A 15,091-nucleotide genomic window follows, 5' to 3' on the forward strand; every position below is an offset into this window, starting at 1 on the left:
ATAGGTTTGGTACATAATTAGCAATAAAATATTAATTAAGATTTTAAACAGTGTTCTCAGTGACCGTAACTTGAAGGGATGCCCTTAAAACACAGCATTCAGGGTTTTAACATACAATTTGTCTTCCATCACAGTGAAAAGACATGGAAGAAATCCTTAAATGTGTTCCAAAATAACCACCAGACTTTTTTCCCATTCTCATTCATAGGCTAAGCATACCTGATCTTCAGATGACATTTTTACTGAGATGGATTGCAGTGGTTGATTCTTTAAACTAACTCTGTTACTTAAGACTGACACGAAGTAGGAGAGGCAGAGCAGCAATAAATATTTTCATTTTCTCTGTTGAGATCTGCTGGTATTACCAGTTTGGTGGAGAAAATTTCTGGGTTTCATCACTGTCCCCAATCCTCCCTCATGCAGTCCTGTAGAAAAAGACAGTCTAGGAAATGTCATCGTTTTCTGTGAAAATCATAATGATTTCAAGGTATTTTTTAAAAGTTTGAAAGCAAAATTCTTAGAGCTTTGCAAAGGAGGAGAATTCTGCAGAAATCTCCAGTTATGTCAAAGATTGGTTTTCTCACCTCACTTTTACAATTAAGTAGTCCCATTCACATTAGTCTTGCTGTTGCAAATATGCCCTGGGATTTCAGTTTACAGTAGATAGACACCTGTTCAGCTATAAAACCAAACTCCAAAGGGTGCTTTCCCTTGAGCTTCAAAGATTTGCACTCTTGAGAGTATCAGAGTCTACAGAAGCTGAGGGCCATCAGAACTTTATGGACATCAAAAACATTCTTTGCTAAAGAAGCACTTTTCTGAAGGCCCTGTGGTTACACACGTTCCACCCAAAACTGTCTGCTCTTGGGTGGAAAAACCTGTCAGGCTACTGCTGCCCTGCCTGATATTAAGTACCTCACAAGATTAGATCCAAAAATAAACAGTGTAAGTGATTTAGAAAATCATAAACTCCTAAGTCGTTTAAAGCAGGTCTTTGTGTATTGTGAGAGTAGAGAAGGGGATTAAAAAAAGGAGAAGCTATGTGCACTGTTCCCAGGTCAATTTCATATGGCTGGCTTCTACTAGAAATGGATTTAAGCACTGGTTTGGTTCTCAGTTTTCTTGCTGCTCAATCTTTTCTGTAACGTGGCTCTCTAATTTATAATAGATTTGTTCATTTTTATGTTGATGGCACTGGCATTTTGGGGTATAATGTGATGTGCTGGAATGTACTGAGTGCGTCTAAACAGGCTGGTTGTGAGAAATTATCTATTTGAAAGAATAAAATTCTGGCTCACTCTTGAAGTCCCCAGATAATTTCCATAGAAATTTCTTTCTACTGACACCTACAGTGCAATAATGTGTGATGAGGACAGATCTTTAGCTAAACAAATTGAATCATCTTCTGAACTCATGTACTGGTAAGTAAATCACAGCATCTTGCAGTGCACAAATTCCTTTTGTAGTTCAGAAATAATGACACTCTGAGGTTAGGGGGCATCTCTAACAGAAGAGATTACAAACCCCAGGAGACCAACAACTTCCACACATGCTTACACAGGAATTCGCCAGCTGCTTTCCTTGGGCTTGACACACAAATTAGAACAGCTCCGTCAAGACTCAAAGGAAAAGTGTTGATAAAATGGTGATCAAAATCATAATTGCCAAATAATTGTCAATTTTCAAATGGCACTAACTTTCCCTCTATCAGGTTATCTTGTTTTGTTGCTTTCTAGCAGTGGGAGAGTCTTACTGACCAAGACCATGTGCTGCCCAGAGGAGAGAAGAGGATAAGCAAGCCTGGGGCCAGCATGATTGTCCCCTGCTCAATGACTCTGGACTGATGGATGGGTCTCTCCTCCTCACAGGACAGATGGACAGCTCTCAGAATCTCTGCTGCTCAGAGTGAGCCTGAGATGGGCTAGAAAGTCTCTTTTCCCAGCCCGGCGGTTGAAGGAGGAGTCAGAGCTCTTCATTTCTCATTCTCAAGGTTGTTTTATTGTATCTTATCTATAAAATTCTTTCTCCTGGCCTGCCAAGGTCTGTTCAGCAGGACAGACACTGGCACTCTGGCCACCCTCGGGCAATGTTATCTTTTTATACTAAAAACTATGTGTACAATATTTACCATAACTTCCCAATACCTATCACCCATGTTAGACAGTGAGCTTCTACTCTAAACCAATCTGAAAGTGCCAGCATCACCTGGAACATGGAGGCCAAGAAGAAGAAAGAAGGACAGGGTACACCCAAATTCCTCCATCTTGGGACCACAAGCCCCCATTCTAAAAACCCAAAAAATCTATTTTTCACCCTGTGACAAACTAACTATTATTCTACTTAAACTCTCTTGACTTGCAATTATTCATATTAAGGTGATAATTTGCTCCAAGGACTAAATCAAAGGCACAGGGGCTTGGGCTCTGTGCCAAAGTCTCTGAGCCCCCTGGGCAGGGGCTCGAGTCCTCCAGGGCAGCCAGAGGAATTTCCTGGGTTCTGACAGGCAGCTGCTTCTCTTCAGAGGTCAATGTAATTTCTGGTATCTTTGAACTGAGATTTTCCTTTCACTGTCATGTCCTTTCCCTTCCATCTTGTGGACTTTTCTGTCCCAGGAGCAGAATAGAAATGCCACCACAGGAATTTACTGGGGCTCTTCTAATCACAGTGCATGCACACACCCTCCTTATCCCCTCTTCAAAAGATCACAGGTCTAAAGAAACTCAGTTGTTGTTTAGGGATGTGGTTTAGTGTGGATTTGCCAGTACTGGGTTAATGGCTAGACTTGATCTTAAAGGTCTGTTCAAACTTAAACAATTTTGTGATTCTATAAAAAGCTTGGGGAAACAATTTTGTAAATCACTTTTTGAACCAAGACCAATCCATTTGCCTCCAAGGTAAAGGGACACCTCACTGATTTTCAGTGTGTTTGACCATAGGAAACAAATTTAGAGGTCTTGTGCCTTGAAACTTCTGCTTTGTAGCCCAATGCATTCTGATTGCAACTAAGATTTTTGCATTAGTTTGGTAGTTCTTTTCCAGGGAGATACACTGTTTTCTTCCTTGCTTGAGCAAGTAACAGGATGTGGCACAGCAGATTGGAGACTCTGTGTATCTTTTGTGGCTTTGCTGCTGTTAATATTTTTTTTATTTTTAAGCTGTCCCTGCTGGGCTTTCCTGGACCACACATTTTGGCATTGTTTAGCACAATGGGTTTGCTGTGGCAGCATGCAAATGCTGTTTCTTCAGTCTTCATGGCAGCCACATCTCAGGAGCCTGGGCCCTGGCAAACACTTCATGATGGGCAAGGTATTTGCTGGACTTCACATAGATCTCTTTGCCTGATATTTATGAGAAAAATTGTGGTTTCTTCTATTGCTTCTCATGAACTATGAAGAGACCTGATGGGCCCTGCATTGTTGTGGTGTTGTGAGGGTCCCCAGGACGAGGTGAGAGATGAGAATTTGACTCCAAGTTCTCAGAAGGCTGATTTTTTATTTTATATGATATGATATGATATTATAAGAAATGTTAGACTAAAACTATACTAAAGAAAGAGAAAGGAGACATCAGAAGGCTGGACAAGAATGAATAATAAAAACCTGTGACTGACCAGAGAGTCCGACAGAGCTGGACTGGGATTGGTCATTAATTAAAACCAATTCACATGGAACCTATCAAAGATGGACCTGTTGGTGAGCAACCTCCAAACCACATTCCAAGCAATCAGATAATTATTGTTTACATTTCTCTTCTGAGGCTTCTCAGCTTCTCAGGAGAAAAATCCTGGTGAAGGGATTTTTCAGGAAATATCATGGTGTCACTGCATGCCAGTATTGTGCTTGCTGGAACATTCATGTAACACCTGTACATAACTGTACATAACTGCAGGCCCAAACAAAGGCTACAACTGAAACTTCTTAAGGAAAAAAAAAATCATAAGACTGATTTTTTTTCCTGAAACTATCTCAAGAAGGACAGTTGTAAAGGCAAGTAAACTTGGCCCAGTTTTTATAAATAACTAATTGATGTAACAACATGTTACCAAAAGTAGTGAATACCAGGATGACATTCCCATTTTACCAAAAAGTTTTAAGCCCACTTTCTTTCCTCTGAAGCTTTCAAATTATTAATTTCTGTGGCTGTATACAACATGTTATCTTTTATCTTTCATGTACGTTTCTTCTCATCAAATCTTAGTCTGTCTGTTTTGCTCCTTGATGTACAACAGAAATTCATTTTATGTTTTCAGAATCTGTTTGGAAATACTCTCTTACTTTTATAAAACTATGTTATTTTGTTATATTATTTAAACAGAATATTCTTTTACCAAAGAAGTTAGAGTAGAAATCATAGCTGTGCTTTAAATTCCAGCATATGAATATGCCCAATCTTCATCTCACTTTGTGAGCTGGAAAGAAATTTATCTCAAGCGTGAGTTTCAGGTGATGCTGGCAATGAAAATTTGGAGCCCTTTTCTCCTTGATATGATGCTTTCTGCTGTTCACATTGAGATGGTGTGGAAACACCTTCTCTGCTCAGCAGGCCCCTCTGCTGTGCTGTGAACTCAGGGAGGGTGGGCACGTTCAGCAATTCACCACACAGAGCCGGCAGGCCAGCACAAGGATGACTGCAAGTGCGTAGGAAAACAAAATGTGTAGACTTTGGTTTAGTTCTCCTCCTCCTGAAGTCAGCAAAGGGTGTTCCTGTAGGCAAGCACAGCAGTAGCAGCAAGTTGATAAATCACTTTTAAAAATTCCACTTCCCTTCTTTAAATGGTCAAAAGGCTGGAGCAGAGATACACCTAGGAGAAAAATGTGAGGGGAATACTCAGAGGCAAGGGGATGATTTATTGCACAATCTTAACCATCTTGGCTGCTCTTTCTTGCTAGCCCAGCCTGTGGTTGGGATATTATATACCTTGCTTCTTCTGTTTCATTGGGAAAGTAAAACTCTGCTCCTGAGCATTCTGAGTCTCATATTAAAAGAAATAAAAACCAGCTGTGCATGGACAGATATGCAGGTGAATAAGAATTATTTGAAGGGTGGAGGGGAAGGGACTCAGCCACCTTTTATTGCCTGGCAAAAGTACATATGTGAGCAGGATACAATTAATTTGATGTAATGTTTGGCTCATCTGTCCCAAGAAGGCGCTGACAGGGAGCGTGGTGAGAGCTCTCATGGTCTGCTCTGCACTTCTCTGTGCCAGGTGCAGCAGGGCCAGCCCCAACAGCAGCCTGCTGACTGCTATGTCCTGGGCTGGGCTCTGGAGCACGGTCCTGGAAGTGTTCTATTGTCAAATACAGAGCAGAGCAAACTCCATCCCCATAGCTGCCATAACTCAGACCCTGTGAATACCTATACAGCCTTTTGTGATGAATGCAATATTAATTTAAGGCCATAACTTTGACCTTGTGTATATCTATAAAGCTTTTTGTGATGAATACAGTGTTAATTTAAGGCTATATGTTCATATATTCTCCTACATAAAAACAAAAAAAAAGGTAGCATATGTAATTCTAAATTTAAGATACAGGGGGAAAATGTTGTAACTATCCTCAAAGAGAAACATCACAAGAAGAAAAACACTGCGGTAATGTTACACACAAAGAACTGCACATAAATCATGAAAGAAATCCCAAAATCAAAACTTTAAACTTAGGGTCTGGCTGTTGTTTTAGCATCATTTCTTAAAGCACACAGTATTTGAGTTTCCAGATCTGATAAAGTTCATCTTAAACACTTTGTTTCATTTAATTTTTCCCCTTGTGATGTCAAACTCTCATAGTTCACGAGGCTGTCAAATAAGTAACACTGTATTTATCATTAATTTACATATACTGAGTGTTGAGAAATAGGAAAGATTCTGTGTCTTTTCAAGAGTTTCGTAGGGAATTGGCAAATGTATGTTGAATTCTGACTACTCTGTACTGCACAGCCCAGTACCCATTGCTCTTTGTGAGGCATCTGGCTTGTTCCTTCTGTATTTACCACAAACACAGGGGTACAAAGGCAAGTGCACTTGTGCTTACCAAAACGTTCTCTCTTCTGTTGTGCCCACAAAATCCTATATTGACATCCATGCATAGTCATTTGACTCCAAGTGGAGATTCAGCTGGGTCACTGCTCTGTTTGTAAATAGCACAGATTTGCAGGCATATTTTAAAAAGTGCATGATGTGTGTATTTCTCCTTTTGAAGCTGTCTTTTATTATGTTATTTAAAATGACACATACACTGTATAAGCAGCACTTCTGCACAAAGAGAATAATGTGTGAAATTCAGGCTGAAATCCAAAGACAAGAGGCCTGAGACAGTAACTGGTGCTAGAACCAGAGAGCAAATGTAAGGAAAGGATTGTGCTCAGCCTTGGGCTCATTCCTGCTTATAAGTGATGGCAGGATGGATGAATAGAGTTTTTTTCCAGGGCACACACGAACTGCATGCAACAAATAGACATTGATGTCTACCCCTCATCAGCTAACCAACGTTACCAGCTTGTAAAAACACAACAATTATTAGCTGATTTAGAAATATCCTCATGGTAATTTCATTTCACTTATTATGCCTAATGGATAGCTAGATATTTGCATGAAGTGTGTGGCTTTTTGCCTGAATTGTTAATCAAGTGATTAAGTGGTAAGCGAAAGTAGTGCATCCAGATGACATTAATGCTGTTCCACTCCTGGATGCCTCCTGAACCAGTCACAGCAAATTATCTGTTTTAAACCTTCCTTAAGCTGCTCATCTGCAAATCAAAGCAGGATTGGTATAGGCAATCTATCATGTTAAGTCACCTTTCCTTCCACAGCCTTTTTATACTGGTCTGCCTACAACAGTTGTTTTGTTTTGTAGAAGTGGATATGATGATGCCTGCTGCTTCTCACCACAGACACAGCTGAAAACTGCAGGCAGAAGAGCTTTGCAAAATGTTATCCAGACTGAAATGTCTGTAGTAAGCTTGAACTTTAACTTGCAGGAAACTATTTAGTGACACTTCATTACTTCATAAGTTCTTTTGTGTGCCCAGATCTGGGGTCTCCAACACAAGAGAGACGAACTTGATGGAGCATGTCTAGAGGAGGCCACCAAGGTGCTCAGAGGGCTGGAGCACCTCTCCCATGAATACAAGTTGAGAAAGTTGGGGTTGTTCAGCCTGGAGAATGCTTCAGGGAGACCTAGCAGCCTGCCAGTACCTAAAGGGGGGTTACAGGACACCTGGAGGGGGACTTCCTGCAAGGGCAGGTGGTGACAGAAGAAGGGGAAATAGCCTCAAGCTGAAGAAGTGTAGGTTTAGACAAGATATTAGGAAGAAACTCTTTATGGGGACAGTGGTGAGGCTCTGAAACAAGCTCTCCAGAGAAGCTCTGGACACTCCATCCATGGAAGTGTTCAAGGCCAGGTTAAATGGGGCTTTGAACAGTCAAGTGTAATTGATGGTGTCCCTACCCATGGCAGGGTGTTGGAAACTACATTATCTTTAAGACTCCTTCCAACCCTGACTGTGGTTCTGTTTTCCTATGGGTGCTGTGCACAGGATGTACAAACATCTGCTGGCAGCTGTGACCCTGCTATCCTCCAGGCCCTTCACCTTGGGGCAGCTGAGACTGAACTGAACGGTGTGGGCACTGCGCCCACACCCACCTTCACCCTTCAGCACCCACGTTACCTGGCACCCTGGGTCACTCACCCGCCCTGGGTCACTCACCCGCCCTGGGTCACTCACACTGCCCTGGCTCACTCACCCACCCTGGCTCACTCACCCGCCCTGGGTCACTCACCCGCCCTGGGTCACTAACACTGCCCTGGCTCACTCACCCACCCTGGGTCACTCACCCGCCCTGGGTCACTCACCCGCCCTGGGTCACTAACACTGCCCTGGCTCACTCACCCACCCTGGGTCACTCACCCGCCCTGGGTCACTCACCCGCCCTGGCTCACTCACACTGCCCTGGGTCACTCACACTGCCCTGGCTCACTCACCCGCCCTGGCTCACTCACACTGCCCTGGGTCACTCACCCACCCTGGCTCACTCACACTGCCCTGGGTCACTCACCCACCCTGGGTCACTCACCTGCCCTGGGTCACTCACCCGCCCTGGGTCACTCACCCACCCTGGGTCACTCACACTGCCCTGGGTCACTCACCCGCCCTGGGTCACGCACCCACCCAGCCCCGGTGTGCCCGGCCCCTGTGCGCGGCCGGAGGATGGAGCGGGGGGCGAGGCGCTGCCCCGGCTCCATTGGGGCCCCCCTATGCCGAGTGCCGCCAGCCAGGAGCGGAGCGGCTCCCGCACCGCCCGGGGCCACCGGGAGCCGTGCGAGGCGAGCGGGCCCTCCCCGGCGGGAGGGAGGGCGGGAGGAGGGAGGGAAGGAGCGGGAGAGCCGGGAGAGCGGAGCAGGAGCTGCCTCAAATGCTTGAAATAATTCCGCTTCCGTTCAGAGCCGGGAACAGCCTCCCACGGCACCGGGCCTCGGAGCCGTGCCGCTGCTCCGTCCCGCAGCGCCGGCGGCGGCTGGCCCAGCATGGCAACCTCCCCGCAGAAATCCCCTTCTTCCCCCAAGTCCCCCACCCCGAAATCTCCCCCCTCCAGAAAGAAGGATGACTCCTTCCTGGGCAAGCTCGGCGGCACGCTGGCCAGGAGGAAAAAAGCCAAGGAAGGTAAAAATTAACAGGTTCGCATATTTCCTGGGAGTTACCTTACGGTGTGGGGGGGAGGGAGGGAGGAGACAGGGGGAGAGGAAAAGGCTCTGGGGAGCGGGAGGAAGGGGCTGGCGGGGAAGGACGTGCGGGGTGGGGTGGGCAGGCGAGCGGCGAGGGAGGAGCCGCCCCGGCCCCGCCGGCCGCATTCCCGGGGCCGCTCCGGGGCCCTCTGTGCGGGGCTGCTCCCGGAGTGTGTGTGCAGTGTTTGTGTGCGGGATCTGGGTGCGGGGCCGCCCCCTGAGTGTGTGTGCGGGATCTGGGTGCGGGGCCGCGGTCCGTCTGCGGGCCCGGCCGGGGAAGGACGGATGGAAGGAGCGCTGCCCACAGCGGGCCGGGCGGCCGGTGGGCCCCGCAGGCCTGGGAGCGCACGGGGATTTTTTTCCCTCAGCGGGATTTGCCTCCGCTGCTGGGCCGCGGGCAGCCCCGAACGCGGTGCCATGGGCAGCCCAAACCCGGTTCCGTGGCCCCCCAGAAGCCGGTGCCGCGGGCACCCAAACCCGGTGTGAGTCACCAGGCGGTGCGTGCGGTGCGGTCAGCACGCCGCGCTCTGTGCGATGCACGCCGCTGACTCGAGTTCCAGAGCAGCGATCGTTCCTCTGCGGCTGGGCACGCAGTTACCCTCGTGCTGAGCAGAATACTTCTACAGAACCTTTACAGAACGCCGAGCGTGTACAGCAGTCTGGTTCTTTGTCCGTACATGCGAATTAATACCCACCTCCCGCTGAATTTTCCTGTGTGAAGAGCGAGAGAATTGGAATTGCTCACTCTCACCCATCGCTCACCCATCGTTTTCACAGCTGAACTTAATTTAAATGTGATGCAAATAGAGCTAACCTAACAGTCACTTCAAATGAGTTTTTCTAGCAAAATTCATTGCTTGTGAGTGTGAGGAAGGGTATGAGGCTCAGCAGCCCCTTGCTCCTCATGTGCACACGGGCGCTGGAGTCAGGCACGCAGCGTTTCAGAGCAGCACCAGTGCTGGGGACAAGGATGACACCACTTGGGAGAGTACAGCTCCTCATTCTGTAACTATCACGTCATCTTTCTGTGATGTACAGCCTTGCTTTTCAATGAAACCATGTTGCACAATTGTGCTCACTTTATTTGGCTTTTTCTGGCCGTTGCAGATGGACCAGATGTTGATGACATAGTAAAGAATGACAGCTCCATTAATTACCTACTTTTGAAAATTATTCTGTTAGAGTATTTGTGACTATTAGCAACAGTCTTCCTTGATGAGTTCATACTGTAGGTGTGTTTAGAGATCTTTAAGTAAGCCTATTTGTGGCAGTTTGGGTATGTCCATTACATTGTCGTTAGTACTGTTTTTACTATTAAATGCTTTTTTCCTTAGTGACAGATGTCTGAAGTCACAAATCTCCAGCAAACTGTTGGAGGCAGCTTTTATCTTTTTTTAAACTTTTATCCACTATCTTGTAATCTTACAAGAATATGCATTCTGTGAAATCATGCTTCTTCTCATTAATGTATTACATTTATTAATTAAAACCTGCACCTGCCATTTCATTATCATCTGTCCTTTTGAAATTTTGAAACTGCATTGTCCTTGTCTTTTGTGTTTCCCAGTTTTCTAAGGTCTGTCTAAAAATAACTGGTTTAGAGAGCTGGGGGTTTATTTATTAACCTTGTAAGGACTGTTATTTGCTGATGGACAAAAATGTATTGTGTTAAATTCACCATAGTATCCCTTTTACTTGGATGTGTATTTGTGACATTTATCAGGTGGAAGCATATATAGAGGTGAAATTGATAGTATGCTATCTTATCTTTCTTTTTATTGATTTATGGGTTTTAACACATTCAGATGCCTTCAGCTTTACTGTGAAGCCTGTCCTCTTTCTTACTTCTTAATTTTTTCTCTACTAAAAATAAATACAAGTTTGCAAACAATGAGCATTGTGCCTTGCTGGCTGTGGCCCACGTAGGTTCCAACTTAAGTTGTGCTGATTTTTTTTGTAGGGCTCCAGGTGTTTTTGAAGCCTAGCTAGGAATTTCAGAGGTCAGTTTGCTTGTTCATCTAGGATCTGAGCTTTGGTGGTTTTTTCCTGCTTTAACCAACCTGTGGCAGGTTTCCCATGGAGGTGGGTCTTGGTCATAGAAGTGCATGTGGTTTTTCAGCTGCTTACACACAGGGTGTATAGGAAAATGGTCAGTATAAGTCAGGATAAATGAGGGACATCTGAAAAATTTCCATGTCTTTCAGTTGGTGTAAATTCTGCTGTTACATAGAGAAGAAGCATACTGATTTACTCCAGTGTTTTACCACAAGGGTGAAGAACTGGTAGTTCTTAATAATGCAAAAAATGCTTTATCTCTTGTAGGGACTATGCTGGTTACACTTTAGTACCATCTCTGCTATATATGTAGTTAACTGTTGTAGGTGATACACAATTACGTGTCTGTGAGTTTTGTATTTTTGTCATCAACAGGTGCTTTAATTGTTGTCAAAACTACATTTTTGTATATTGCAACAACAGAGCCAGTGCCAAAACACTTCACCAAATGAAAATCCTTTAGGATCTGAAGTGACTTTATGATGAAGAGTAATGCAGTTTATTTATGAAGAGAGTAAAAGTTTATGTAGTTTTAGGTGTAGCAGAAATAGTTTATAATATAACATAAAATGCAATTTCAGTACTGATGTTAATTTATATGCATAAATATATATATAAAATATATAGCAAACCTTTGCTTATGTATTTCAAAGTTCTTGGCAATGGTAAGAGTGAAAGAGGTGAGGGTAGTTTAGACAAGTGAAATTAATTCTCTAATATCAGAGCACAAGTTACTGACCAAAACAAGAGAGTAACCTGAGATACTTGAGATATCACACAGGATGTAAGCAGGGATAAGTCATACCATAAGACATATGTTAATATGGAAAATACATTGCCACTAAATATTAGAGAGTATTTGATAAAATCTGGAATTTGGAGCTCAGATTTGTTTATGTTGTCTGTCACGTAGAGCCATAGTCTGGTTTTCATTTATCTCATCACCAGTGGTGTAATTCCAGGATGAGTACATTGTGCTTTGGTCTTCCCTGTGAGAGCATCTGCAGCTGCATCTCTAAATGAAGCATACATTCTGTTAAGGTAGCAAAATTACAAATTATTAAGTATGTTTGGAATTAATTAAATTAGCTTTTTAGGCAGTGAGAGAATTGTGAACAAAGACAAAAATACTTGACAGCCTATCTGCAAACTGAACTGTGGTGTGCAAAAGTTGTTTGTGGTTTTTAATAGGGTTCCATCCCCTTTATTGCTGAAAGGCATTTAAAGACTGGCCACCCCATATATGCTAGTGAAGGATCCCAGTCCTTATCTGTCAGGAGTTCAGATACATGGTGGAACTCATCATATGAGCAAAAAAGGCCCACAAATTAGATTTTTTGTAAGCTGGTTACAGTGTTCTGTACTGTGTACTAAACATGTCTTTAAACACATGTAAGAAGAGAACAAAATGGCCTTTTCAAAAAAGATGCGGGGGGGGGGGGTGGAGATTGTGTTATCTAATGAATTTTTCATGGTGGATTTAGTAAGGTCATGTGTGATTGTCCTCTTTGAGTTTTTTCCTTGAATTTCCTGGCCTGGCAATTATAAACAGAGAAAATTTGCTCCCTCTAATAGCTTACCTTAGTGGAGAATGTAAAGAATTGGCCCCTGACATGCTGATAAATCTGTGACACATTTGGGTATAGAGAGTGAAGTTCAGAATTGCTTAAATTGCAGAGGAGCAGATGGGAAACAGACAGCTTGAACCCGTGAATTTGGTGGAGAGCAATTGTACGGGCTCAGTCAGTTTGCCAATTGATGTGACATCAATTTCAGTAATTTGACTGCTCTTCTGCCTAGTTTATTTGGGGCTGATGGGCAGGAGAAAGAATGAATTTTCTGCTGTCCTCCACTTACGATATTTCTTCTTTTTGTGTTTGTTTTGTTTTGATTTAATTTTGGTATGTGGGGTAGGCAGGCCTCTCTGTGAGCCTCAGGGAAGAGTATGTTAACAGTGTAAAGTATTGTAAAATCTGATGGGTTTTGATAATAACCTTAACTTTCTTAATCTTTACTTCATGTATTTTATGGTATAATATGAAATCAGAAAAATCTAAGAATACAGAGAGTAAATATAGGCTGATGAAAGCTTTTCTGGTGTTTTACATAAAATGTTTGTCGTTCTGCAATCCATGAGTAAAATGCTTTGCTGTGGGGCTCACTGACAGAAAGATCATGCCTTGGTCTTGCTCTGGACCTTTTCCAATGAAATAAACTTATTTCTTGATGTAGAAGAAGTGTTCTGCTAGATTTTAATTGACTGATTTTCTTTGGACCTCTTTCTGCAACTTACTGCAGAGCAATTGCAAATGACTCATTTTTGAGTCAGTAGATGTTTGTGCTTGTCTCTTTCTTGTGTAAGAGGTTCTTGGCTGGCTGAAACACTCAGCAGGCTTTTCTCTTCCTCTGCTCTTCCCTGATGCTGTATTTAAAAGCATGAGCTGGAAGAAATGACATGTGTCCTACCCTCATATTTGCTGATGTATGTCATGAATGATGGAAATGAACCCCTGGGTGCTAATTTCATACTGGTGTTTAGAGGAGGACATGTGGAGTCTCCTGGGAAAAGGGAGACGTGGGAAAGGCTTCACTGTCCCTCTGACCAATGCTGCTCCCGTTCTGCCTCTCACTGCACATACCAGGACATCACTCCTAGGCCTTACAGTGCCATCAGAGTGGCTGAGCTGCTGGTTTTGCTGTCTGACATGAAGGTGGTTCCCCACCAACCTCACTGCACAGCAACTGCAATGTGCTCAGAATCTTTTCCCTGTATTCTGTGCTGCACATTTCCATCTCCCTGGTGATGCTGGGCAAAACCTGTTAGCCTGATCATTGAAGGAATTACTGCCTTGCAGCAAGTTCTCTTAAGTACATAAAATACTTCTGTTCTGTGGAAGGAACGTGGACAAACAGAAAAATAGAGCGGAGGTCTACTTGCTTTGTTTGTTGTCACTTCACTGCTTCAGACCTTCTGAGCACACGTGCAGTAGGAGAGAAACTCCTCAGGAGGACAGCACCAGGCTGCTGTTCCTGTGCTTTGAAGCCACATTGTCAGGGCATTATCTGGAGAGGCCTGTGCTGTGCTGTGCTGTGCTGGTGGAAGGGATTGCTCAGTGGACAGGAAGAGAATGGCCTCTGAAAGCTGAGCACCCTCCTGTTGCTTGGGCTGGGATGGCAATGGCCCTGCAGACGCAGCTCTATTGTATTCGTGAGTGCCCCATGGCAGGGAGGAATGATCAGTCTGACTCCATGTTCTCGAATGCTAATTTATTATTTTATGATACTATATTATATTAAAGAATACTAAACTAAACTATACTAAAGAATACAGAAGGGATACAGACAGAAGGCTAAAAAGATAATAATGAAAACTCGTGACTCTTTCCAGAGCCCTGACACAGCTTGGCCCTGATTGGCCAAAGAGTGAAAACAACTCACAGCAGAATGCAATGAAACAATCACCTGTGGGTAAACAATCTCCAAACACATTCCAGATGGGAGCACAACACAGGAGAAGCAAATGGGATAAAAATTGTTTTCCTTTTTCTCTCAGGCTTCTCAGCTTCCCAGGAGAAAACTCCTGGGTGAAGGGGTTTTTCAGAGAATGTGAATGCCATAGAGCTCCCAGGGATGAATGTGGATGGCATCTCTGCCCTGCTTGGGGCTGTTCAGCATCTGTCCAGCTGGGCTCTGCCCAGGTGGAGCTTTCTTTGTCTCCCCCTTTTTAATAGCCTCTGGCTCCAGTTGGTTCAAAGAAAGACATGAAATATTGTGAATGCATTTCTGAATCTCAAAAACAAAATATGATCCTGAAATTATTCTTAAAAGTTCATTGTTTCAACCAAATATTCATGCAGGCCCAGTCCAGTTATGCTTGATCCACGTGCTTCATGTACAGCTCAAATCTGCAGGAATATGCGAGTCCCAGGTGCCAGCTTTTGTGCCAGACAGGTTATTGAGTGTATATCCAGAGCTGGGCTATCATGGTAGAGCTGAGTGTGTGCATGCCTGCTTGATGTGAGTGCCTCCCAGCAGGTGCAGAGGGGCTAGCTCTCACAGGTACAGGATTGTGCTGGCAGTGCCAGCCTCGTGTGTGCCAGGGAGGAGGCAAAGGAGCCCGTGGTGGTGGCTCACTGGGGGCAGGAGGAGTCATGCATGCAGTGAGGGGATGTGTGTGAAGGGAACACAGAGCCAGGCTGTGCATGATTATTTTCTGAAACTTACTGCTGTGAGGTGTTTTGGATGCCAGAAATGTTTTTTAAAAGGAATGGGGGGTGGGGGCTAAAGGTGAGTCTGTGTGGATCTTGCACGTCTCC

General features: G+C 44.2%; 1 protein-coding gene across 2 annotated transcripts in view; it reads left to right on the forward strand.

Moving 5' to 3' along the window:
- The first annotated feature begins 8,376 nt into the window (after window positions 1-8,376).
- The window catches only part of PARVA (parvin alpha), a 63,799-nt gene continuing 57,084 nt past the window's right edge, over window positions 8,377-15,091 (forward strand). The window contains exon 1 of one of the 2 annotated variants that reach the window (XM_036384150.2): window positions 8,377-8,658. In XM_036384150.2, the coding sequence (XP_036240043.1) occupies window positions 8,523-8,658 (136 nt within the window). In that variant the 5' untranslated portion in view covers window positions 8,377-8,522. Of the gene's footprint in view, window positions 8,673-15,091 lie in introns of both variants that reach the window. The other variant, XM_036384151.2, reaches the window with a different exon arrangement.

Source organism: Molothrus ater, chromosome 6 (genome assembly GCF_012460135.2).
Source record: "Molothrus ater isolate BHLD 08-10-18 breed brown headed cowbird chromosome 6, BPBGC_Mater_1.1, whole genome shotgun sequence".
Classification (NCBI taxonomy): domain Eukaryota; kingdom Metazoa; phylum Chordata; class Aves; order Passeriformes; family Icteridae; genus Molothrus; species Molothrus ater.